The sequence below is a fragment of the Maylandia zebra genome, linkage group LG18 (genome assembly GCF_041146795.1).
Source record: "Maylandia zebra isolate NMK-2024a linkage group LG18, Mzebra_GT3a, whole genome shotgun sequence".
In the NCBI taxonomy this organism is placed as follows: domain Eukaryota; kingdom Metazoa; phylum Chordata; class Actinopteri; order Cichliformes; family Cichlidae; genus Maylandia; species Maylandia zebra.
In genome coordinates this window covers 15,223,921-15,248,594 of record NC_135184.1, presented here as the reverse complement: position 1 = coordinate 15,248,594, position 24,674 = coordinate 15,223,921, and the positions used below count along the sequence as shown (strand labels likewise).

Below are 24,674 nucleotides of genomic sequence, written 5' to 3'. Positions count from 1 at the left end.
GTCAAACAAACACTGCAGCATCACTGAGAGTTAACTGTCTAAATTCTTTCATCTTTAATAAAACGATCAGCATTGCTGCTTTACCAGGTGTAACAATTCAGTTTAACTTCCAGGCATCCATGAAAACAAAATTTATTACATTTAACGGAGTTAGAAGTTAGCAGGAAGCTAGCGGAAGTTAGCTCGCTAGTTTCGCTAGTTACCTAAGCATGATATTGCATGTTCTGACTGAGAGATTTCTGAAAAAATTCAAACCTCTGCTATCACTTCCAACATAAATGAAGGCAGGAAACTAAACAGCAGTGACGTTTGTAGGGTTACTGAAGTTGGGCTAGCTGGTATATAATGATGTGCTACGTGATCGCTAGCGACACAGCTATGTTAGCATAACATAAACAGTGAAGCTGGAGGATGAACACTAAGGTTCCTCATGGTTAGAGACAAATGCAATCGCATGGCAGGATGCTGTAAACGGACCAAACGTCAGTCAGGAGAACAACTGAGATAATCCATCCACAATACAAGGCTAGTCATTAATATACTGCAACAACATGGGAATAGAGCAGCTGCCAGAGAATTCAACATCAATGAATCAATGGTACAGAAGTGGAGGAAGCAAGAAGAATGAGTTTAATAAAGTTTGATTTATCTAACTGCTTTGTTTAGCTCAATGTGCCTTATGGTCCAAAAAATGCGTACTGCACACTACAGTTTAATGTTGCAAAGCACCTCTTTTTAACTTCAGTGGATATTATACATGGTTATGCTCAGGATATGTCAGCCCATTTCTACTGGAAATGCCTTTTGGTTAAACTTTCAGCAAGGAATTTGCATTTGCACTGTTACATTTTTATAAAGCTTTAATGTACATAAAAACCAGCTTCTTGTTTAAGTGAAAATTAATGGAAGGTTGTCTTTTTGCGCTAGTAATGTTGTGGAGTATTTTGTCTCGCATCAATTATATCGTCAGTTATATCGTTATCGCAAATTTTCAAATGTATATCGTGATAAATATTTTTGGCCATATCGCCCTGCTCTAGTTGAAAGTAGAAACTTTGTTACTAAATAATTCACACACAGGTAAGATCAGGTCAGATTGAAGAAAAGAATTTTACTCTGCCTTGCCCTCTATCAGAGAATCTTTAAGTTTTATAGACTAAGTGCCAACATATGTTTGAGAGCAAAAAAGTGTACCTGAACAGTCTGAGTAATATCCTGCAGGATTTTCCATTGATTTATAGTTTTGTATTTTTTTTTTTAGTGTTAGAGAGGTTTTCTCTGCTATGACAACAAGAACAGAAGAGTTGAAATGGAAGAGAAATTCTCTTCTGGTCTCACCCCGAGCTGCCGGATCACAGTTGCTCATGGGCTGAGCTTAAAGTTATCAGGGGGCTCCTCTCTGTGCTGTAGATGAAGAGTAAGGATGCTTATTTTGTTGGAAGAGTATTTACTACGCTGCTGACGTCGACTGAGAAAATTGTCAGGCGGTGGAAGGAATACTTCGAGGACCTCCTTAATCCCACTGACACGTCTTCCGAGGAGGAAGCAGAGTCTGGGGATGAGGGGAATGACCCGCCAATTTCCGGGGGCGAGGTCACTGAGGCAGTTAAACAACTCCTTGGTGGCAGAGCCCCTGGTGTTGATGAGGTCCGCCCCGAGTTCCTGAAGGCTCTGGACGTTGTAGGGCTGTCCTGGTTGACACGCCTCTGCAATGTTGCGTGGAGATCAGGGGCAGTACCTGTGGACTGGCAGACCGGGGTGGTGGTCCCCATCTTCAAGAAAGGGGACCGGAGGGTGTGTTCCAACTACAGGGGGATCACACTCCTCAGCCTCCCTGGGAAAGTCTATGCCAGGGTGCTGGAAAGGAGAGTTCGTCCGTTAGTCGAACCTCGGATACAGGAGGAACAATGCGGTTTTCGTCGCGGAACACTGGACCAGCTCTTTATCCTCTCCAGGATACTTGAGGGTGCATGGGAGTTTGCCCAACCAGTCTACATGTGTTTTGTGGACTTGGAGAAGGCATTCGACCGTGTCCCTCGGGGTGTCCTGTGGGAGGTGTTGCGGGAATATGGGGTGTCTGGCCCATTGCTACGGGCCATTCGATCCCTATACAACCGTTGCAAGAGCTTGGTTCGCATTGCCGGCAATAAGTCGGACTCGTTCCCGGTGGGTGATGGGCTCCGCCAGGGCTGCCCTTTGTCTCCGGTTCTGTTCATAATTTTTATGGACAGGATTTCTAGGCGCAGCCAAGTGGCGGAGGGCTTTCGCTTTGGTGGCCTCAGAATCTCATCTCTGATTTTTGCAGATGATGTGGTTCTGTTGGCTTCATCGGGTGAGGGCCTCCAGCTCGCACTGGAGCGGTTCGCAGCCGAGTGTGAAGCAGCGGGAATGAGGATCAGCACCTCCAAATCTGAGGCCATGGTTCTCAGCCGGAAAAGGGTGGAGTGCCCACTCCGGGTCGGGGATGAGTTCCTGCCCCAAGTGGAGGAGTTCAAGTATCTCGGGGTCTTGTTCGCGAGTGATGGGAGAAGGGAGCCGGAGATCGACAGACGGATTGGGGCTGCAGCTGCAGTAATGCGGACGCTGCACCGGTCTGTCGTGGTGAAGAGGGAGCTGAGTGTAAAAGCGAAGCTCTCAATTTACCGGTCGATCTACGTCCCTACCCTCACCTATGGCCACGAGCTGTGGGTAGTGACCGAAAGAACGAGATCGCGGATACAAGCGGCAGAAATGAGCTTCCTCCGAAGGGTGGCTGGCCTCTCCCTTAGAGACAGGGTGAGAAGTTCGGCCATCCGGGAGGGGCTCAGAGTAGAGCAGCTGCTGCTCCACATCAAAAGGAGCCAGCTGAGGTGGTTCGGGCATCTGACAAGGATGCCCCCTGGGCGCCTCCTGGGTGAGGTGTTCCAGGCATGTCCCACCGGGAGGAGGCCCCGGGGCAGACCCAGGACACGCTGGAGAGATTATATCTCTCGGCTGGCCTGGGAACGCCTTGGTATTCCCCCGGATAAGCTGGAGGAGGTGGCTGGGGAGAGGGAGGTCTGGGCCTCTTTGCTTAGGCTGCTGCCCCCGCGACCCGGCCCCGGACAAAGCGGATGAAAATGGATGGATGGAGTATTTACTTCCTAAATTGCACAACCAGCACTTGACTGTGATTCCACTTATACCGTCAGTACTCTGATGCATCCATTTCAGGCCTATATTAGCTAAACACCGTAGTTTAGTAAATGAACACATGGTCCAACAGCTGGCAGACTTTTCAACTGCATTTCCCCTGAGACAGACATTGCATAATGTACAATGGGTGCTTGAGGACTCCCTGACTCACACTGCTCCTACTGCATGGAGGAGTGTTTTGTTACACCACATTAGATTCTCTCAGTAACTGCTGAGGAGGGAGTGGTTAGAGGCCACAAGCTGTTTGCATTGGTTAGACCTACACTGTCCAGCTGCTGTGCCTACCAAGACTCATATGGTCTTTGATTGTTAGAGCTCTGTCTGAGGTTTTATTTGCCAATATCTATTAATTTGTTTTCCTTATAGCTATGCTGGTGTTTTGAGCATGCCTCAGAGCATTGTAATGGTGTGTTTGAGTACTTCTTACTTTTCATTTGCTGTGCCAAAAATTTAGTGTCTGATTTTGAGTGCATAAAAACTTTTTGTGTTCTAGAGAGCTAATCGCTATTCACTGTGACATTGTGTGTTTGTGATTTTAAAAAATACCTGAGAAGATGGTAGTAGGAAGGGCAGCTGTCACAGTGCTGCTGTGGTTAGCCCTGCTGCCTCACAGCTAAAAGGTTCTGGGTTGTTTGGCGCATCACTGTGTGGAGGTTGTATGCTCTCCCTGTGCCTGTGTGGGTTTCCTCTGGGGACTACAGCTTCCTCCCACACTGCAAAAAACATGCATGTTAGTTTGACTGGTAATTCTAAATTGTGTTAAATACATGAAGTTCAGTAAAGCTCTGTTTGAATGCATTTGTGTTTTTGGCTGTAGTGTAAAGTTCCTTGAGTGGTCAGTAAGACTAGAAAATAAAATCAATTCCAGTCCCTTTCTAACTGCTTTAGCTGGGAATTTGCGATGTAACATATGGCGTACCCTACGGTATACCCTACACACCTCCCTAGAAGTTAACTACACATCAGGTCGATGTGGCCTACAGCTATTGATTCTATCGATTCGTCCTCTACATTTCCAGCTACTTTTTTGCCAAAGTTTAAAAATTTATCAGTGAGAGAATAACAATTATTGTCTCAAAATAAAGAATAATAATCATAGCATCAATATAAGGACTCATAAACGTCAGCAGATTCCTGGAGGGAGATTGCCAAAACTATCGGAATGAATGTGAAGGATTTTACAAAGAAGTGGGGAAATAAGAGCTGGGACCCAGAAGGGAAAAAAGTCCCAGCATTTTATTTATTTCTATTGGATCGCTGGCACTGCGTGTAAAACACCAGGATATGATCACACGGTAAATACTGGCGACAACGTCAAACACTTCCATAGGTTACATTACAGGCTCTACAAAATTGCCAGCAAAAGTCTGTATCCAGCCTAACTGTGACAGAAGTCTTTTGTTTATTATCTTTTACTTCAATCAAACACGAGGTGCTGAGTGACAAAAGAGGATGGTAACAGCGTCCCATGTACTGAAAGTGAAGTTGGACAGAAGGCACACAGTTAAGGACGAGCTGTGGCTGGAGGAATAGTGGCATATAATTTAGTAATTATTGTACAACAGGCACGCCTCTGCAGTATTTACACATAATTAAAATGCATGTGAGTTGATCCACCTAAACACAGTTTGCTTGTCCAAATAAACAATAATGGTCTACATTTATAAAACGTATTTTGTCTTGACAGAGTACTTTTGGAGTCACGTCGCAAGTCAAAGAAAATCACAGCCAGAGGAATCTTTGCTGGTGGTCGGGTTGTGAGAGGAGTCGACTGGCAGTGGGAAGACCAGGATGGAGGGAATGGGAGGAGAGGAAAGGTAAGGGAAGCTGCCAGAAAAATTGGAGTTTCTAACTGTGCCTTTTTTCCCCTTCCCTCCCCAAGCCAAAAGCAAGCAATGTACCAATTTTCTAGAATGGCAAAGCGATGTGCTTTCAGTGCCTACTAACTATTCCTAGCTTTACGGAGAAGGACAGATGAGCAATTTTATAAATAAAATTATAAATAAAATTGCTCATCTGAGAGCTCATCTGGGTCCCAGTCACTTGGTAACAATGGTAATAAAAAGACAGGAAATTTGTCTCCACTAAATCCTGTTTCACAAGTGAGCTTTGTTTGTTCAGATAAATATGCATGATTATTAATGGGTAGCGTTGAGAAATGCAGGCAAAACTGTCTCTGCCTTATTTTAAAGTTGTACAACTAAAAGGATTATAAATCCTTGGAGGTAATACAGGCCTAGCAAACCTGCCAGAGAAATCTCAAAGATCTTTTTCACAAAAAATCCTAGGCAGGAAAAAAAACAATCTTACATCCCAGGATATGGTTTGGTTGAAAAACAAAGCACAGTAGCCTGAAACAAAACAGGAAGTTCACTGCTTGACTCAACATGTTGGGAGCGTAACACAAAGAGATCAGTCCATTACTGCTCCTTCTATACTTTTAAGTTTCTGTGGACAGCAAAAGGAAATTTAAAAAGCAAAATTAGAAAACAAGGTGACAATTGATTGTAAAGATTGAGCTGCATTTTCCATAAGAACTGACTTGAATCAAGATGAAACCAAGGCTCACTGCACCAGCATAAGGTGTGACAGCAGGTCTGAGGATTTTATCCTGGTGTGTAACAGCAGTCAGGGTACTGTTAGCTTACATATGGAGATCTGTGGAATCTGCCCGTCGCTGACCCACTGCCAAACCGGTCATACTGGATGATGTTGCAGGCCAGTGTAACATTTGCCTGGGTGTCTCCAGACTCTTTAATGTCGGTCACATGTGCTCGGTGTAAACCTGATCTCATCTGTAGCGAGAACTGGGTGCCTGTGGTGGACCTGTCAGTTCTGATGTTCTCTGGTGAATGCCAGTTGAGTTGCACAGCATGGGCCTGTGAGCACTAAGGTGTCCCAAGGATGCTGGAACACCTTCATATGTCCCGACGTTATGTGTTTGCGTCACTTGGTCAGAAACGTGCATGTGAATAACCTGCTGGAGATCATTTTGTAGCACTCTGGCAGTGCTTCTTCTGTTCCTCCTCACACAACCAAGCCAATACAGATTCTGTTGCTGGGTTCATGCCCTTCCAGAGCCCAGTCCAGTTCCCCCCATGTAATGGGGGTATTGTTACAGCACTTTTGGATGAGGTATCCTGGAAGAGCTGGACTACCTGTGCTGCAGGTGTTCTCTGATGCTACCTGATGTAACAAGGAAACAAAAAGCAAAGCTAAAGAAAAATAAGTGAGCAGGGTTAAGGAAAGAGTATTATATGTCTGCCATGTTTAAAACTCCATTCTCTACAATGTGATGACTGGGTGTTCCCTTAATGTTTTTTTGAGCAGTGCACATCTACATGTATCCCTTCAGCATTTTTCCAAATGTTTTTTATCAGAAGTCATGTTGGTGTTATCTCACATCGCAGGTTTTCTGCATGTTGTGCGGGCCTGTTGTGGTAACCACAGGGGGAGGAAGAGGCGTGGATGTGCACAATACGGCCATAATCAAGAGCAGACATAATTGTACAGTTGTCTTCACGAGTAGAAAATGAGAAACAGGATTTGTTTCTATACAAAAATCCAACTTTACCCTTCAATTTAGTTGTCAGGTCCTCCACACAGGACTGGTAATAACCTTGTGTGCGTCACTGAAACGCCTGTTTTCCTCCCCTTAGGTTCACGCTGCTGATTCCTGTTCATCTTTTCTGTGATTATAAACACTTTTTCTTTGCTGCAGGTTATTCTAGCCTTAAATATGTCATTAGAAAGTAATGCGATGTCTGATGAGGTTGAATTTGTTTAGCCCAGTCTATTTAGATTTATGCTCTTGCTGTGCTGTAAAGTGCGTGTATTTTGACTCTGGTCCAGTCCCCAGAGTATTCAATTTAAGAGTCCCTCTAGGCAATTTAAGACTTCATTTTGCTGTGTTATTTAATGGCATATCTCATTACAGTTTTATGATGCTGTAAGCAGTATGCTCTCCAGAAAACCACTATTACATGTCCTCCAGCTTAGATATTCTGTTAGGTTAGCATGAATATTACCTCCTAAGGCCCATTAATCAATTAACACTGGAAGGGGGCTGAACATAATTTAATAGTTTGTTTTCTGTATTTACTTAAGGCACAGCCTTTAATTAAAGAAATAATTTATTCCTCCACAGCATCTCCTCGGCGATATGAAAGCTCTGAGCTGCTTCTGATGAGGAGAGAATTGTCTTGTAAAAATCCTTATTTCTTTCAAAGCAGAATGGATTTTGAAGTCCAATATTCATAGCTTATTGCTTTTTTATTTTTATTTTTTATGCCTGTAACGCATCATTTTAGTTAGCTTACAGCTAAAAGTCATGTTCTCATAACAAATGTATATGTATAGCATTATTGATGGTTTAATCCAGTGAATACTAAATCAAAAAAAGGATCTTTAAAGACGCTGTTGGGGTCTTTAGTGATAGTTTTATCATTACACTGGACCTACAAGCTAGTCAAGAATAGCCTGACTGATTTCCACTCACTCCCCTCTAATTATAAAACTTGGATCCACACACTGAGAAGTTTAGCGCAGCCAGCTACTTGGAGTTTATTAATATTTTAATAGTGCATCACCACAAGAACAAGAACAGCCTTCTCTCTGGGAACGAATGGCACTTGGCGTTATTATATTTATCATGTACAAATATATGTTTTTTGTTTTTTTTTTATATCTCTGTGTAAACGAGGGTCTGGTAGTGGTGGGAGTGTCTTTGTAAGGCAGTTTCTTGTATGTTTCCAAAGTGTGTAAAAACAAGCAAGTGGGAACTTGGGACATGGTGTCAGATGACACTTTGTTACAACTGTGTAATGGTGCTTTAATATCAGTGTACTGATGCTCAGGGATTTATAGAGATTTAAAAATAAATAACTCCAATAAGAAAAGCAACAACACATGATACTTGATTTTTTTTTTTAGTTAAAACCTCACTCGTGTTTTTTATAAACGTGCTTTGTCTGCACTTTGGCTAAACGACGCTTATTTTTTCTTTCTTTTTAAACAAACACTATTTGTTTATTTGTTTTCATTAAAATACCCTTGGAGGTTGCACAGGTCTAAATAACTGTGGAAACAATAAAAGGTTTAGCATTGACTGTGAAAATGCAAATTCAGGAAGAACAAAATCATAATCTAATTGTGACCCAACACATCAACACCTAATTGGGTTTGTGCTTGATTAGTCCCACCCCTAATATTTCTTAGTGTTTAGGGAATAAGCTTTCCTTTAAAAACTCAGTAACTGGACAACTTGCAGAGAATGTGAAACAACGTAGTACTGTGCAAGAGTCTTGGGGAGATTCACATTACCCTTCAGTTGATACACTTTACTGAAGCCTCATCAGAAATGATCTCATTGGAAGGGTGGCTGTCAAGAAGCCATTCTTAAGTAGGGGAAACAGGAAGAAGAGGCTGAGGTATGCCAAATTAAACAAGAACTAGATTGCAAATCAGAGGGAACAGATCTCATGGAGTTATGAATCCAAATTTTAAGTCTTTGGTTCAAGTTGTCTACAGCCGTCTGTAAAACACGGTGGAGGCTCTGTCAAGGTTTGGGACTCTCTCTATCAACCCACTGTGCACTACCATCTGCAAAGCAACATATTGGCAATGGCTTCATTTTTCAGCAGCAAAAACATACTTGCTTAGAAAAACACTCAGAGGAACACTTTCAGTAATGGATGGGCCTCCTCAGAGCCTGGACCTCCATATTATTAGAGCAGTGTGGGCTCATCTTGACAAAGAACTGAGCAAAAGGGAGCCAAAACCCAGAGAAGAGCTTTGGTGTTTTACAAACCTTTGCTGTATATTCCTTGTATGTTTGCTGTTTTATTTTCATGTAATTCAGATTAAAACACCCTGCTTTTAATGTGTCCTCTGCTGTTTCTCATCTTCTCCCTCCTCTCTCTACAGGTAACAGAGATCCAGGACTGGAGTGCGGCCAGCCCTCACAGCGCTGCCTACGTACTGTGGGACAACGGGGCCAAGAACCTGTACAGAGTTGGCTTTGAGGGAATGGTGAGCAAACTTCTAGTATGAACCTCATGCTCACTAACTCCCTCACACAGACGGATTCACACAAAAGATCAGCTGTCAGTTGGCTTTTGTATCTAACCGTGGAGCTGAGGCTCTTTCTTTTACTGCCAGGCCTTTGTGAGAGACACGCAGCCAGCGTGAGTACGGCACTATTGTCCAGGCAGCTGGAAGGGGGAGGTATCTGCATGATAAAGGCAATCTGTTCCTTCTGCTTTATAAGGGGACACGGTGAACATGTCGGTCAACTTTAGAAAGGGGGGACATTCTCCTGGGGATGTCATGGGCTCAGCTACCCACGCGTTCCAGATGAAAAGCGTGTCCTTCATTGGTGCAGACTGCCTCTTCCTTTTTATGAAAGCGGCCAATCGGGTTTCTCAGTTGCATAACAGATTTGTCCTTTGTTATTCTAATAGATTGAAAGGAAGGTAGGTGGCATCTGCCTTTGGATTAAGTAAATCATGGATTAGACCCCCGTATTGACGGTTTTATTTCGGCTTTATTTTATGAAGATCGGATAAATCCTTCAAAGGAATAAAAAAGAATTGCAGCTTACTGTATTTTCCAAACGCAGCGTGAGAGGCCAAAGCGTTTCCTCTGTTGCGATGCCTGCTTCATGTGCACAGTACTATAAGATCAAACACATCCCGCTGGATATGCAGTCTAAGAGACAGTTATTAATTTACTGAGACGTGTTGCAGTCATGACTTTGGCGATCCATCAGTTCAGAGGAGCGTTTGCACTGTCTTATGATGATCTCTGCCCTCTAACTCTGCTACAGTGGATGCACATCTGAGTCATCACAAATGATATGATGCTTTCTCCGTGTAGCAGTATAGTGTTTCAGTTTCCTGCCATATACCATGTTGCTTAGGGCACTGATATTGTGGGTATTGTAGGCAACTGATGTGCCTCTGCAACTGAAGTGCATAAATTCTCAGTGTCATTATCCATCACTATTCCCCTCTAATGGAATTACCTTGGTTAATTATGTAACCCGTTCCATCTTTTTTTCCCCTTTTAGTCGGACCTCAAATGTGTCCAGGATGCCAAAGGAGGGACATTTTACAGAGACCACTGTCCGGTTTTAGGTAAGCAAGCCGGTGATATATGTCTGCGTCGTTATTGCACCAATTTGTTCACCTAGCGTGCTGGTGCAGTGAATTCAAGGACATTCGAGGAGTTTTTCTTGTAGTAAAGTCTGTGTGGCCACTAGATGTCAGCACTACATAGTCACATGGCTCCAAAACCAGGTATAGACTCAGGTCATGCAGTTACAGTGTTCAGGTACTCGTGGAATAAATTGTCTTTCTGGGTTTAAAACTGCAACAAATTTTGATGTGTAGTATATACAATCACTCTGCAGTGCTGCCTCTCTTCAGGGCAACTCGTGCAAATCACATTTTTAATAAATCTAACGTTACCTTAATCGTCTCAGGTGAACAGAATGGCAACAGAAATCCTGGTGGCCTTCAGATTGGGGACCTGGTAAACATTGATCTGGATCTCGAGATTGTACAGTCCCTCCAGCATGGACACGGAGGGTGGACTGACGGCATGTTTGAGACGCTCACCACCACCGGCACAGTGTGCGGCATCGATGAGGATCACGACATTGTGGTTCAGTACCCCAGCGGGAACAGGTGCAGCGCTTGACATGGAGGCTCGGAATAATTGATTTACTTATTTTTTAGTATTTGACTACTAAAAAACATATTTCTTAGTTTTAGATAACCCCTTCCACTTAAGGTCATTCAGAAGCAGCAAAACACTTCTCAGCACATCTTCACCGTAGGATGTAATTATGCTTTTTAACACTCGAGAGAAGAGACTCTCAATAAATTAGCAGTCAATTTCTAGTGAAATGCATAATTAAAGTGGATTTTCTGTGAATGTAAAAGCACTTTGTCGCTTCTAGTGTTTATTAAATGTTCTCAACATGCTCTTTGATAGTGATCATAGATATACCTCGATCAAGTTCTTTTGGGAGTCGTTTAATATTGGGCATGTGGACCAGTAATGTAAAAGCGGTCTAAATTTAGCCCACTTTATTTTTATTACGTTGATGAGCTTAAATTATTCAAATGCTGTGAAGATAATTACTGGGGAGAAGACCTTTCAGACTTCTGCTCTGTTGGAGGTATAGATGCGCTTTCTCTGCTTTTTTTTTTTTGCAGTTTAATTACACAGTGAGGCTTATATCACTCTGTAACACGTTTGCCTAACACACGAACAAGAGGAGCAGACCCTCAGAGGGGTTGCATCAGGAAGGGCATCCGGTGTAAAATGTGGGCTAAATTAAATATGCAGATACATCCACTGTGACTATCCCTTGTGGGTAAGGGAGTAGCTGAAAGAAGCTTGTTACAGAGTGATACTTCCTTGCTTCACATACCATCTTTGAATGAGTCCTGACTTATTTTAAAAAAGCAAATTCAATAACAGCAATTTTTTTTTACTATAGTTTTTTTTGCATTCATTAATATTGCCTAGAATTATGTTGTTGAAATAAATCCAAATTAAATAATGTTGTAAATTAAAGGATGTTTAAAATGAAAAGTTCCTAGCTAGACAATTCATGCACCATTTTTGTTTCACCAAAGCAAAAAAAAGAAAAAAGTTTGCCCCTTTTTTTTTTTTTTTTTTTTTTTTGCAAGCTTTGTGTCAGAAATCAAACATCAGTGAAGCCTGAACACTTTATGCTCTCACATTCACGTCTGGGGAGAAATGCTTGCATTAATTCAGAAGAAATGCTCCCATTTTGCCCATTTATTGGTGCCTTATTATTTATTGCTCCAGCGTAGCTTGCTCAAATTCTATACCTCACATCAGCTATCACAGTTTAGGGGAGCTAGTCGGTGTTGCTTGAATGCATCGCTCTCTCTGTCCTCAGATGGACGTTCAACCCAGCAGTGCTGACAAAGGCTAACGTAGTGCGCAGTGGCGAAGTCGCAGCTGGTGCAGAGGGAGGCACTTCCCAGTTCCATGTGGGAGACCTGGTCCAGATCTGCTACGACATTGACCGCATCAAGTTACTACAAAGAGGCCATGGAGAATGGGCTGAGGCGATGCTGCCTGTAAGAGTTTAATAGATTTTCACACTGATTTGTGCAGAGTTGACCGCACTCACAGTCACGTTGAGGCTGTTACATTAATAGAAACAGGAAATAAATGTGGACATGTTTAAATAAATTTTTTATGGTTAAGGATTTGCTGGGGAAAAAAATTAAATTTATTTAATAAATGTGTATAGATAAATACAATTTTTCTACAAAGAGGGACATGTAATGAAATTATTCATTGTAGCTACATTTGTCTTAGTTACTACAAGACTTTACACGCAGCATTGTGTAAAATCTATGGATGCTTTGCTGCCAGTTCTTTTAAAAAATCTTCTCTCAGTCTTAACATGACTTTATTCTTCCCGTATTATGAAGTTTATTCATCGCTGCCCAGCATGCCGTGGGTTATGTAACGCCAGTCTACTCCAATATGCCACTTGTTCTTGCCAAACTGGCCCCCCTCAGCAGCTAATGAGCCTTAAAACTCTGAGATGGGTTGTAGCTTTGATCACTAACCATGGCTGTTTGCCGCCTGCTGCCGCTTCTGCTGCAGCAGTCCCCGTTATTGATGACATCCTCCAGGACAGCCCCAGACCCGGCTCAACACGCTCAAAGTGCCTCTTTCCCTTATAGCCGGGATCGAGATGATATAATTCAAAATTGGAATGCGTTATACTCTGTCCTCTCCAAATTGCCTGTATAGATGAAAAATGGTCTAGCAAGTAGAAGGGTCTTTCTTTTATATCCATTTTCTTTCTTGTGCAAGTGAGTACACTCTGAATAATAAGAACATTGCTCAAACATCTCTCATACCTTGTTTTTTTTCTGTCAGTGTTTTATTTTATAATAAACTGCTCTGTGTAGGATGCTGGCTTTTTGAGCTGCTGTACTTTCCACATTATCCTTTCCCTCGCAGCTCTACTTTCCTCACTGCAGTCCCTCTTCATCTGTCCTCTGCCACTTACAGACTGTGTTACACAGGACGTAGCCCAAAGACAATAAGCCTTCATATACTAATGAGTTTGTCACAACATTTCTAAACAGACCCTGGGCAAGGTAGGCCGTGTGCAGCAGATCTACTCTGACAGTGACCTTAAGGTCGAGGTTTGTGGGACATCTTGGACGTACAACCCTGCTGCCGTCACCAAGATCGCCCCTTCCGGCTCCGCTGTCAGCAACGCCTCTGGAGGTATGTGCGAACATGCACCGCTAACTCAGAGAGAGCATCATTTTTAGTTTTTTGTCCTCATTGCTTCATTGCTCTCTGTTATCTGGCACCTACATGCTATCAATCTCTGATGTTTTCCGCTCGCTTGTCCAGAACGCCTGTCTCAGTTATTGAAGAAACTATTTGAGACACAAGAGTCTGGGGACATCAATGAGGAGCTGGTCAAGGCAGCAGCCAATGGAGACTTGGCCAAAGTGGAGGACATTCTTAAGAGACCTGATGTGGATGTGAGTGCTCCAGCATTTTGATGTTTTGATATAAGGAACTGTTGAAGTTCTAGATGACTTTTTGATGAATGATTCTACCATTAAACCTATGCAGAAGATATAGGTACATTTATAATTGGAGCTGGAATACCCCTGGCTGTGCTCGGCTCTTCTCTCAGTATATTGAGGAGGCTATATTGAGGAGAGTCTCCCAGGAAACCTCTCAAAGATCCTCCCACCCCTGCAACTCTCTCAATCTGAAAGGCATTAAGGCTGGGCCCAAAGGAGGCACCAATGAGCACTGGTGTGCACTGCAGCACAGAGCCTGATTCACTCTCAGAATCAAGTGGAGATCTACAAACCCCACACGGTTGTAGATTTTGTTCTTACTCAGGCAGCAGGACAGAAATCTGTGCCTTCTATAGGTCTAGAAAAAAGATTACGTCAGTCTGCCATGCCGTCTTCACTTTAGAGAAAGGGAGACTGAATGAGTGTGTGTGTGTGTGTGTCATTGGTGAGTGCTGGCCAGATGCCCCGTTGCCTTTCAGTGGAATTATTTGCTTAAAGCTGAGCACACTGAGGCTGGCCAAGTGATTTGGCTGCCAGGACAAGAGACGTCTCGAGACTCCCAAAGGAGTTCACATTAATATTTATGCTCTGAGTTTTTGCAGTGCTGCAGTTGGTGATGAAACTTGCTCACACAACTGTGGATGCACATGTACAACATCCAAATATTTAAAACACACCCTCACCAGTCTCATCACCATGTGTTTGGCAGCTCTAAACATTAAACAGCACGCTGACACGCGGCCGTATTCTGAGTGACTCTTGATGTGTTTTTCCAGGTGAACGGGCAGTGTGCTGGACACACCGCTATGCAGGCAGCCAGTCAGAACGGTCACGTGGATGTCCTAAAGCTGCTTCTTAAACACAATGTGGACCTGGAGGCTGAGGTTTGTCTAATTAGAAAAAATAACCTGTCTCTGATGTGTGCTTCTTCTTATCACGAACGCATCTCAGCTTTCTTTTATATTGCATTTCGCACCAGATTTCACACAATACTGAGTCATTATTTGGATGTGTCACTGTTCCCAGGATAAAGATGGAGACCGAGCAGTGCACCACGCAGCTTTTGGTGATGAAGGCTCTGTCATTGAAGTGCTGCACAGGGGCGGTGCAGACCTGAATGCCAGGAACAAACGAAGGCAGACTCCATTACACATAGCTGTCAACAAGGGCCATCTACAGGTGGTTAAAACCCTTTTGGACTTCGGCTGCCACCCTAGCCTTCAGGTATGTATCGCTTGACTTATTTACCTTTAAGAAAATACTTCATGGCATAGCTTAGTTGCTTACTTCCCCCGATTTTGTCATTGTACATGTATAACTGAACTGTGGGTGCTGCTGTGAAAGATATATAAAAAGATATATAAATGACAAAACAAGAGGATAAAAAGCAAACACTGTGTCAAAGCATACAATAAAAAAACACACAATAAGGGAGCAAAGGTATAAATATTAAGTTACAAAGTGGCTTGAGTGTTGTGTGAAAGACTTCAGTAAAGGCGCAGGACGTCCTACAGAAATTTCCACATTGTATACAACAAAACAGCAACAGTGTGGCGTTCACAGATGGCACGCAGAGCTTTCTACCTGTCAAAAAGGGAGTTTTTCCTTCCCGCTGTTGCCAAGTGCTTGATAGGAGTTGTCTGATTGCTGGTGCTTTTTCTGTATTATTTTAGGGTATTTACTTACCATAAAAAGTGCCTTGAAGCGACTATTGTTGTGATGTGGTGCAATATAAATAAATTTGAATAGAATAAGCTGCTTTTGAAGTACATTGTAACACTTGAGGGGTCATTGTAGACCTGACTTGTAATTACGTTATTTAAACAGCAGTCCTTAACATAAGGTTTCCCCTTCAGGATTCAGAGGGTGACACACCTCTTCACGATGCCATTAGTAAGAAGAGAGATGATATGCTGTCAGTGCTGCTGGAGGCGGGTGCTGACGTCACCATCACCAACAACAACGGGTTCAATGCTTTGCATCACGCCGCCCTGAGAGGAAACCCCAGGTGTGTGACATGTTCGGTTTGGCGACTGTGACGAATGAAGGCTTGTTTCAGTGGAATCTGCCGATGCAGATCTCAGTTAATAACGGTTTCATATGCTCAGTGGAACCAAAACTAGAGACATGTGCATAACTTATGTCCACACACTAAATTAACCACATTTAATTGATTCATTTGTTGATTCTCAAATTCCAGAGATTAACAGGAAAGTCCCACAGAGAATTGCCTCAGTGAGAACTTTATGAATATGAATAAAGTGATTAAACGCCATATTGAACCCACACTGTGCGATACACCAAATATCTTGAAGTGTCTGTGTGGTGTACAAATCACATTTTAGTTGGTCTCCCTGCCCCAGAAATAGTGATGAGATGGTCTCAGTATATGAGTTGTTTTTTTGTTTATTTATCCTGGTGATTTAACCGTCTTGTTTCTGGCCTGGCCATTTAATAAACAAAAATGTCTGTGAATTTGTTATATGTAGGAAAAACCCTGGATATATTATTCACACTTTCCTGCATGAGATTAAATTTGATGTGTCATCAAACAGGAAGAGAGGATTAATTTCAATCTAATGAACCCACACAATGCACAGAATTATTTAAAACTACAACAAGTAGGGTTTATATTTTGCTTGTTAGCAGCTAGAAGACAGAGAGCCAGGCAGAATCATTCATTATCCTCCTCTTGATGAAGGATTTGGGCTCACCACCCTACAGGAATATAGTTGTACTTAGTATAGGTCCAATAACTGTTACACTTCTTTAACTGAGTCCTTCTGTTGTCTAGATGAGGACAGTCATGGGTTAATTTAATGTGGTACTGCAGTATCTCAAAGGCAATTACCAATTTCATGCTGAAATTTGCTTCCACTGAATCCGCTGCTTTTTTTTGTTTAAGTTGAAAACACTTTAAAAGAAATTAAAAGAAAAGTTATCCTCCTGTAAGCTCTACTTTGGTATCTCAGTTATATTGACTATTTAATTTAAAGAACTGTAGGCGTATCTATCTTTCAAAAGGATGCTGTGGTCTCCTGTGTTGACTGTTATATTGGTACAGCTAAAAACCTGGAGCGTTTGTGTTTGTTTGCACACTGTTTTGCTATTCCACGATTGTGTGTGTCGTGTGTGGAGTGGCTTGCAGTGCAGCGGCAGCACTTCGTTTTGTCCTTGTCGGTGCTGTTCCCGGCCAGCAGGTTGCTTTTCCAGTCTTTATCTGTTTTATTCTGCTCTCTAAGCCATGAGCATATTAAAGATGGCTCTGAGCAATGACTGTCTGTATCAGGTTTATCATCCACCTCTTAAGGTGATGGAAATTTATGTTTCATCGCCACGGTAAAGGGAGTGGAGCAGTTTCTAGAAAAGTTAACATCTGCTTTCCGCTGTGAGTGCTTCAGGTGTGTGTTTCCGCATGAGCGTGGTTATCCCAGGCTAAATGTCATTCCCCTTCGTTGGCATTTATTCCTTTGGCACTAGGACAAATGGAATTAAGGTCACAGGGCTGTGGAACACCTGTCAAAGGTCACAGGCCTGGTCCAGCCCCTCCACATCTGGTACCCTGTAGGTCAGATTATCTAAAGCCAGTGCCTGTTTCTAACATTGATTAATTTCAGATTGAAAAAACCTCCTAAAAATCACTTTATTAATACAGAAAACTGCATTTATCAAGGCTAAAATCTGTCCTTGTTCAAATATATTGGCAAATATATATATATATATATATATATATATATATATATATATCAAAAGCAAATTGCAGATCCAGTTTTATAAAATATATTATATTAATATTATAATATATAAATTATAAGTTAAATGAAATATGAAGCCAGTGTTCATACACGGCATGCTCTGGAAAAACAAAAACAGGTGCAGAAATATGTTAAATGAAGTCTGCAGTGTTTCGTTTATTTTCTGTTATTGAAATGATACATAACCAGCCTGCCTGCTTCTCTTCAGCAGGTAATTCCAGAGTTGATGATCCCTGAAATTCTGTAATTAAACATGATTACATAGATTCAGGGCTGTCTTTGTTGAATCTATTTCAGAATTGATTGAATAAATTGCAGAAAGAAGTGAAAATGACAGTCAGGAAAATGAAAAACTGGCCATATGTTTGCAGTCCGAGTCTGTCTGTGTTATCCGAGAGGGTGAGGGCGGAAAAAATATTGCAAGGCCACCGTTATCTTTTATTGCACAACCTTTAAACTTTAATGAACAACAGTAAACATGCTCAAGGAATAAACGGCACCGTTAAAAAAAAAAAAGATATTTGCATTTTAAATATTTAAATAGAATAGTCTGTCGGGTTTGAGAGTATATGTTAGAGAGCTGACCTGCTGAAAGATTCATTTGAGTACGGTGGTTTCTATATCAAAGGCCCTGTTGTGCTTTCTTTGCTTGTCTCAGTCCACACTCTGTCCCCATGCCGTCAGAAAGACAAAGATATATGTCACCTTCTGCAGTCTGCCCATTTACTTTTATTTCACACTCGGGCTCCTGCAATATCGTGGAGACGGTCTACAAGTCCTAAAGCCCTCGGAAATGTCTCCCTAGGCTGAAGTGGGAGCACCTTGTCTGGCGTGTTTTTAGTGGAGAGGCAGTTGTTTTGACTGAGTGCTTAAAGAAATTCCTGACATACTTCTGCAAAAGGGGGAAAAAAATGTAAAAGCCTTGATGGCTGTAGATGAGAGTTGCTTGAAACTGGAAGCCAATCAGAGAGCAGTGAGATGGAGGATATCAAACAAAACCCGTCAGGTTAATAAGTCCGATGACCTGCTTGTGTTTGAGCACAGACTCTTTTGGCATTCGTGGCTCAAACAAGTGTAAAATATAATTTTCTTGTTGCCGTGTAATTCCACGACAATGCGAAAAACAATTTAAAAATGAGCTTCCTCTCTTCTGTTACGCTAAGTGATGTATGTTCTAAACATCAAATGCTGGCTTTTGGGTTCAAGTAGAGACTGCGTCAGAGTCCCTGGTGTGTTTGTAATGTGTTATGTGCGTGGGTGGGTCTTCCAGCAGTGGAAACAAGATTGAGGAAGACACATAGGAAGAACCCTGTGGGTGACAGATGAATCTTTCAACTTGGAGTCCCAAACACTGAGACAAATCAACTCTACCAACAGGCGAGCAGCAGGAACTGGGGAGTTGTACTATATTTTACCTTGTTCATTACTCACACATAGACACGGCTGCAGCATGTTAAGGCATTTCCTCATAAATTAAAGCTAGTTGTTAAGTTTTACAATTGCTAGTAAATTGAAAGTGCTGGTATAACCAGCAGTAACATGTCCGGGAAGGATTTTCTTGTGTGTTCTCCCTGTGTGTTTACCACAGCTCTAGCCTGCAAGGGGAGCCTGGCTCATCTCTGTGTCTTTCCCCCGGGCTGCTCGAAGCTAGTAGCTGCTACAATACTGTAAACAATACGATTAATAGCCCATGACTCATAAACGGGCTCTAAACAAGCCCTGCAGCGGCCGTCCGTACCCTTTTACGTGTCACCTCCTTGTAATATTTGCCCTCCTCCCTCTCCCCTTATAGTTCTCAGCTTTCTTTTAATACGGCAACATACAGGCAAAACCCCGTATGGTAATTGGCTCACCTGAGGAGATGGAGGGTTGTGCAGGAGATCACACTGTGCTCTGAAATGCAGACATTTATTCCCTTTGTAATGTCGGCACTAATAGGCACCACCATAATGGTAGTATTGTAATAGGGATCCCACTTAGAAAGGAGTGGAGACATGGGTCAAATGTTTGCATTAAAACGTTTGCATGTTCAGATTTTCTTTATCGCTGACATCGATGAAACAGGAGGTTTGTTCACTCTTGCTTCTTTCAGCCTAATCGAGTTGGACTGCTTTGATTGAGAAAACTAGTGCGTGTTATGGTGCACAAATGCATTTCATGGTCATTAGTCCAATGAAAAAGAATTTATAACCAAGTTTGTTAAATCAAATTGAGATTTAATCAATGTCTGTATGCTATACCCACATCCTCTTAATTGCTTTAAATAATTAGACAAATTACATCTTTTAGATCAGTTGTGGAAAAAAATGATTTAGCACTGATTTTTATATTTATGTTTTATATTTTCTCTCTCTCTTTTTTTTTCTTTCTTTTTTTTTAAAAAGGGCATCCAAGGCATTTCTTACATGCACTGCAGTCCTGGACTTTTCTAGGACTTTCCCGCCGATAGAGACGTGTGTTTGAATGCAAAGATCTGAGGCACAAGGGGATTAATCAGTTGGGTCCAGTTAGGTCCATTAACATGCTAGGTCCAGAGAATAGCGCAAATACCTATTCACTCAGGTGAATTCACAGCTAGCGAGGGGTTGTCCCGTGTCCTCAAGCTCAACGCGAGGCACCATCCTCACCTAAACAAAACACACTAAATTTCCAGAAGAAAGAACGAATGCTCACTGGAACGATCTCTTGCTGTGTGGTACATGTGAAAAACGATAACTTCTGACAATGTCCTGACCAGATGCCCTTGACATTTTCTGGAGTTCATGTGTGCGGGCAGGAGACGTCCTGTGACAGGGAGTTAGGTTTGCGCTTCCTGCTTGTTCTGCACCCACAGCGAGTGAATGTGGGAGCCTGTAGCTGTTTGCTCCTGTGATTTGTGCGTGAAGCTTCTGTCCCCGAAGCATCTGGCTCTCATCTACCCCAGCTAGTCTAACATCACTAACATAAGGCTTAATGAAAAGGAGTCCAAAGAGTCTCAGTGTGCTTGTGTGTAATGTACATTGTCTAAACGGCTATATTTTGCTCCTTCTTGGGTTTCTTGCAGTCTTGCTGTTGTATTTCTTATTCACAATCTCTTTTGCAGTTCCATTGTACCCCCCTACCTCCCTTTTACCTGCTCCCACCCACAGTGTAATTGACTGTTAGCATCTAGTGACAGTGAGTTTAGAAAGTGTCTTAGCAAGACAGCCGTACATTCTCACACAGACATGTGAGTGGTGTATTTCTGAAATACTGCACACCGCACTTCTGTCCCCCTGCTATTTTTGAAACAGCCGTTGATAGTCTGGTGAGATTATAAATCCCTGTAGAGGCAGAGAGAGGGGAAACACAGATTCAGGAAAGGGGACCATACAAGAGTTTTGAAGCTGCGATTGGATTCTTTATTAGTCAAATGAGACAAGTTTAGCACAGTCACTGAACACTCCAGATGTTGCTGGTGGAGAGAAAGCCATAAGCCATCATCATCAAAAAGTATCCTGCTGTTATTCCAGTGATTGTTTTGAATGCGTCACAGCAAAAGGAGCTCCGGTAGTCATCAAAGCATAGCTACAGCTGGTTGAAGGGGACCAAATCCATTCAAGAGGTGATTTGGTTCCATTTTACCAGCTTTAGCAAAGCATTGTGGAGTCACTGTGTCAGAGACAAAACGCTTGAACTGTTGAAAATACAGCAATCTTTTTTTATCCAAAAAAGGAAGGAAGGAAACACATGAAGACATTTTTAAAAAAATGGACACGTGGCTCATCACGGCATGCAAACCTACTTGCCGGGTTTCTTTTTCCTATTTTTTCCCTTTGCCTCTTCACATTCATCCACTTCTGTGTGACACACAGGTACATTTAGCACCCTCCACCCCATTTACCAGCACACCAATAACACACAGGTACAGTTGATTAAGCTTACCCAACTTTCTCCTTTGCTGCCTCCCAGGCAGTCTATTTATCCTCCTCACTATCTTTTTAAGTTTTATGTTTGCCCCCCTCTCAGAGAGTGAGAAAAATTGTTCCCTGAGAAAAGGATAATAATAATCTGTGGCACTGCACTTGAGTCAAATGTCCTGGAGTCATGAAGCAATTACAGGCTCTGACAGATGGGCCCTGCTGCAAGCACGCTTCTGCTCCGGTCACCGAGACGCCCAACAGACAAATGCAGAGGCATAACTACGTACACACTCTCTCACTCATACTCCTGCAGCAGCACTGAGGGGTGTCAAGTCACAGCATTCATTTAAACCAGTCATTTAAGTCACGGGGACTGATTTGCAGTATAAAGAGTACTGTGAACATTGAACAGTGACTGAGGGCAGATTATTTTATGTCTCTTTCGGGGCTCCGTGGTAGTACAGTATTGTACAGTTTTGTACCTAAAGTCATTACAATGTTCATATAAAAATGATCAAGAGCACCCACATGGAGAAGAATGTTTCTAAACTTATTGTAGTTGTTGCTAATTATGAAATCATTAAGCAATTTCTGCTATCGTAGAGACATAAAACAATCTCCATATTTTAGCCATGCATAGGGGTGTTATAGTTTTTTCTTTAAAATCTTAATAGCTGCAGTGTTTTTTCTCATTTGTGCTGTAAAACACTTGACTCGAGCACCCGTGCTGCATTAAAATACAGTCAAGTGACATTTGTTTGGCACTTTTTTAAACTATATCATTCCTTCACAGTGCTAACAAATGTCGAAACAGCTGTTATAATTATTGACTTTTCCTGCCGTGGCACAAATTAGGTTCTCAGAGTGGCCGGCGACAGCTGAGGGATATACCGGACTGCTTGTAGACAGGATGGAGGTCAGCATAGGGCCGGCTTGATATGGCACACCAGAGGCAGGTCTATTTGTAACATACACATGCACGTTCACGCTTGCTCACATACACACACGTAGACACACACTGTCCCTCAGAGTCAGGTGGCCGGGCCGCTCACCTCGTCTAAGGGCCATAACAGGGCAAAAGCACGGGGGGGACGACAGGCACTTAGCATTTGATAATGTCAGCATCTGCTGTGTTTGTCACTCAGACAGCAGGTCATTGCTATTGAAGGCCTGGGTGAAACATGCAGGCGCGAGCCACACAACCCCACCTGCCTTTGATGTTTTGACAGAAAAGACAGAGAGAATATGATCCACATGGGTATAAATGCAGGGGAAAAGGCTTAAAAGCCTGCTTCACTCTGTTTTTCTTAAATTAATAAAGAAGTTGGTTTGTATTTTATTTTCGATTGGGATTGAAATGACCTTTTCTGTTTGCTAGTTTCTCTGTTCCTCGAGGACTTCTTATAAGCTAATTTGATTCCAGATAGTAAAAACTGCAATCGACAATTAAACATTGTTCAAATTCTCATGTATTTAAAACGTTGCAGTATTCCTCATACTCGGAGAGACAAAAATTAATCAGAGCAAAACCCAAATAAGGAACGAATTTATAGAATACAAACAGCTGTATGGCTTAAATGCGTATAACAGTAGATAATGTGTTTATTGCACTCCTATCTTCTCTGCTTTGATTTTACTTTTATTCAAAAGCAAGAGAGTAAGTCAGGCCTTTACTTAGCATATTAATGAGTTCATGTGACAACAGCCTATATACTATGGTTGCGTACATACTCCACTGCAGGAGTTTTTATAGAGGGATTTTAAAGGCGTTTATCCTGTCTTTTCAAAGGTCGGCTTCATCCACGTTTACTGCAGAAAAGAGAAATCGCTAGTATGAATTTATGTTCTTTAAAGTTAAGCCACTGAACTTGGTTTGATATTTCTTCACTTCCTTTAACACACTTGTTTTTATAATTAATATATCTTTCATGTGCTCCTTTTTTATTAATCTGGAGCCAAATTTGGGAGAATTGTGTATATTAAAGTGGGTTAAAGGGTGGTAAATCTGTGCTAAAATTGGTACAAGCCTTATATATGATCCAGACACGGGCTGCAGCGGGGGTCAGAATAGGTGAGAGTGTTAGATATGAATAGCTCTCCATGCAAACGACTCCCCGCCTCCCTCTTTCCCCTCCTCGCTTCATTTCTGTCACTGCGCTTCTGCCTATGTTCTGTTGCCTTTATTTGTTTGAAACAGTTGACAATTGGAATCAGCTGACAGGCCAGAGTTGACCCTGATCCTGCATTGTCACTTTTTGATGGTCTAATCTGGCTGCCATGCAGCCCAGCAAAGCATTTGGCAAGCATAGCAAACGTGAACAAAGAGCACAGAAATCAGAGAAAGGGAGGGGAGAACGGGGCAGCGGGGTTGATGTGGGGTGGGGATGTCGATAAGGGCACTAGCATAAAGGAAGGGTGGCCATAGTTAAACACACAAGGTTGTCAACTCGGAAGCTATATGTTACAGCAATAGGTTAGAGCCGGGTTGTGACAGCAGCAATAGCGGCCACAGTTCATTCTGCCTTCTCAGCAACAATTTACCGCTCTTCCATTTTTTTTTTTCCGTTTAGTTGTTTTATAATTATTATTATTTATTTTTAAACAGCCAGCAACTGTGGCAGGCTGCTGGTTCAATTCACCTTGCTTTCTTTCCCCACTTGAACTGTGCTGCAGCACTGGAAAAGATTATGGTATTAATGGTCCAACAGCTCTAGCATACCGCTCGCTGAAGTTGGTGCTAAGTTGCAGCTGGCTGAATTTCAAGGGCTGTAATGCAGCAAAATCACTCAATAATGAAAGGAAGCTCTGTTCATATGACACTCTCACAAGGCAGCTGCTCATAGCTGGTGTAGGTTGCTGTCAGAGCCTAAAACATGGTTGCAATCATTTTATGCCAAGTAATTGTCAAATGAATTGTTAACGTATCTTGGATGAGAGATTTTTATTGGCCAAGTCAGCCAGTTTGAGAAAGCAGAAACTTCCCTACAGCGAGTATTGCTGCAGTGAGACTGCCCAGAGACAGTATAGCTAATGTATGAGCCTCACCACTTAGATTAATTCACTCTTTTCCTGCCTCACTTTTACCTTTGTTTGCTGTTTTTCTTTTCACCATCTGACACAAAGCATAAACGTATCCTGTAACAGTGCTGCACATCAGTTTTCCAGAACGAGGGCTCGAACCTCACCAAGAATACATACTTCTTTACATTCCATAGCTATCATATGTTCATATGGGTACATAAAGAAGTATGTGC

At 42.3% G+C, this 24,674-nt stretch overlaps 1 protein-coding gene across 7 annotated transcripts in view; it reads left to right on the top strand.

The window, feature by feature from the left end:
* Positions 1-24,674, top strand: part of mib1 (MIB E3 ubiquitin protein ligase 1) — a 64,138-nt gene that overhangs the window by 4,496 nt on the left and 34,968 nt on the right. For all 7 annotated transcript variants that reach the window (XM_004542863.2, XM_004542867.2, XM_004542865.2 and 4 more), the window contains 10 exons: positions 4,862-4,991; positions 9,100-9,204; positions 10,244-10,310; positions 10,658-10,862; positions 12,113-12,296; positions 13,326-13,470; positions 13,603-13,736; positions 14,561-14,668; positions 14,811-15,008; positions 15,641-15,792. In XM_004542863.2, the coding sequence (XP_004542920.1) occupies positions 4,862-4,991; positions 9,100-9,204; positions 10,244-10,310; positions 10,658-10,862; positions 12,113-12,296; positions 13,326-13,470; positions 13,603-13,736; positions 14,561-14,668; positions 14,811-15,008; positions 15,641-15,792 (1,428 nt within the window). The remainder of the gene's footprint in view (positions 1-4,861; positions 4,992-9,099; positions 9,205-10,243; positions 10,311-10,657; positions 10,863-12,112; positions 12,297-13,325; positions 13,471-13,602; positions 13,737-14,560; positions 14,669-14,810; positions 15,009-15,640; positions 15,793-24,674) is intronic.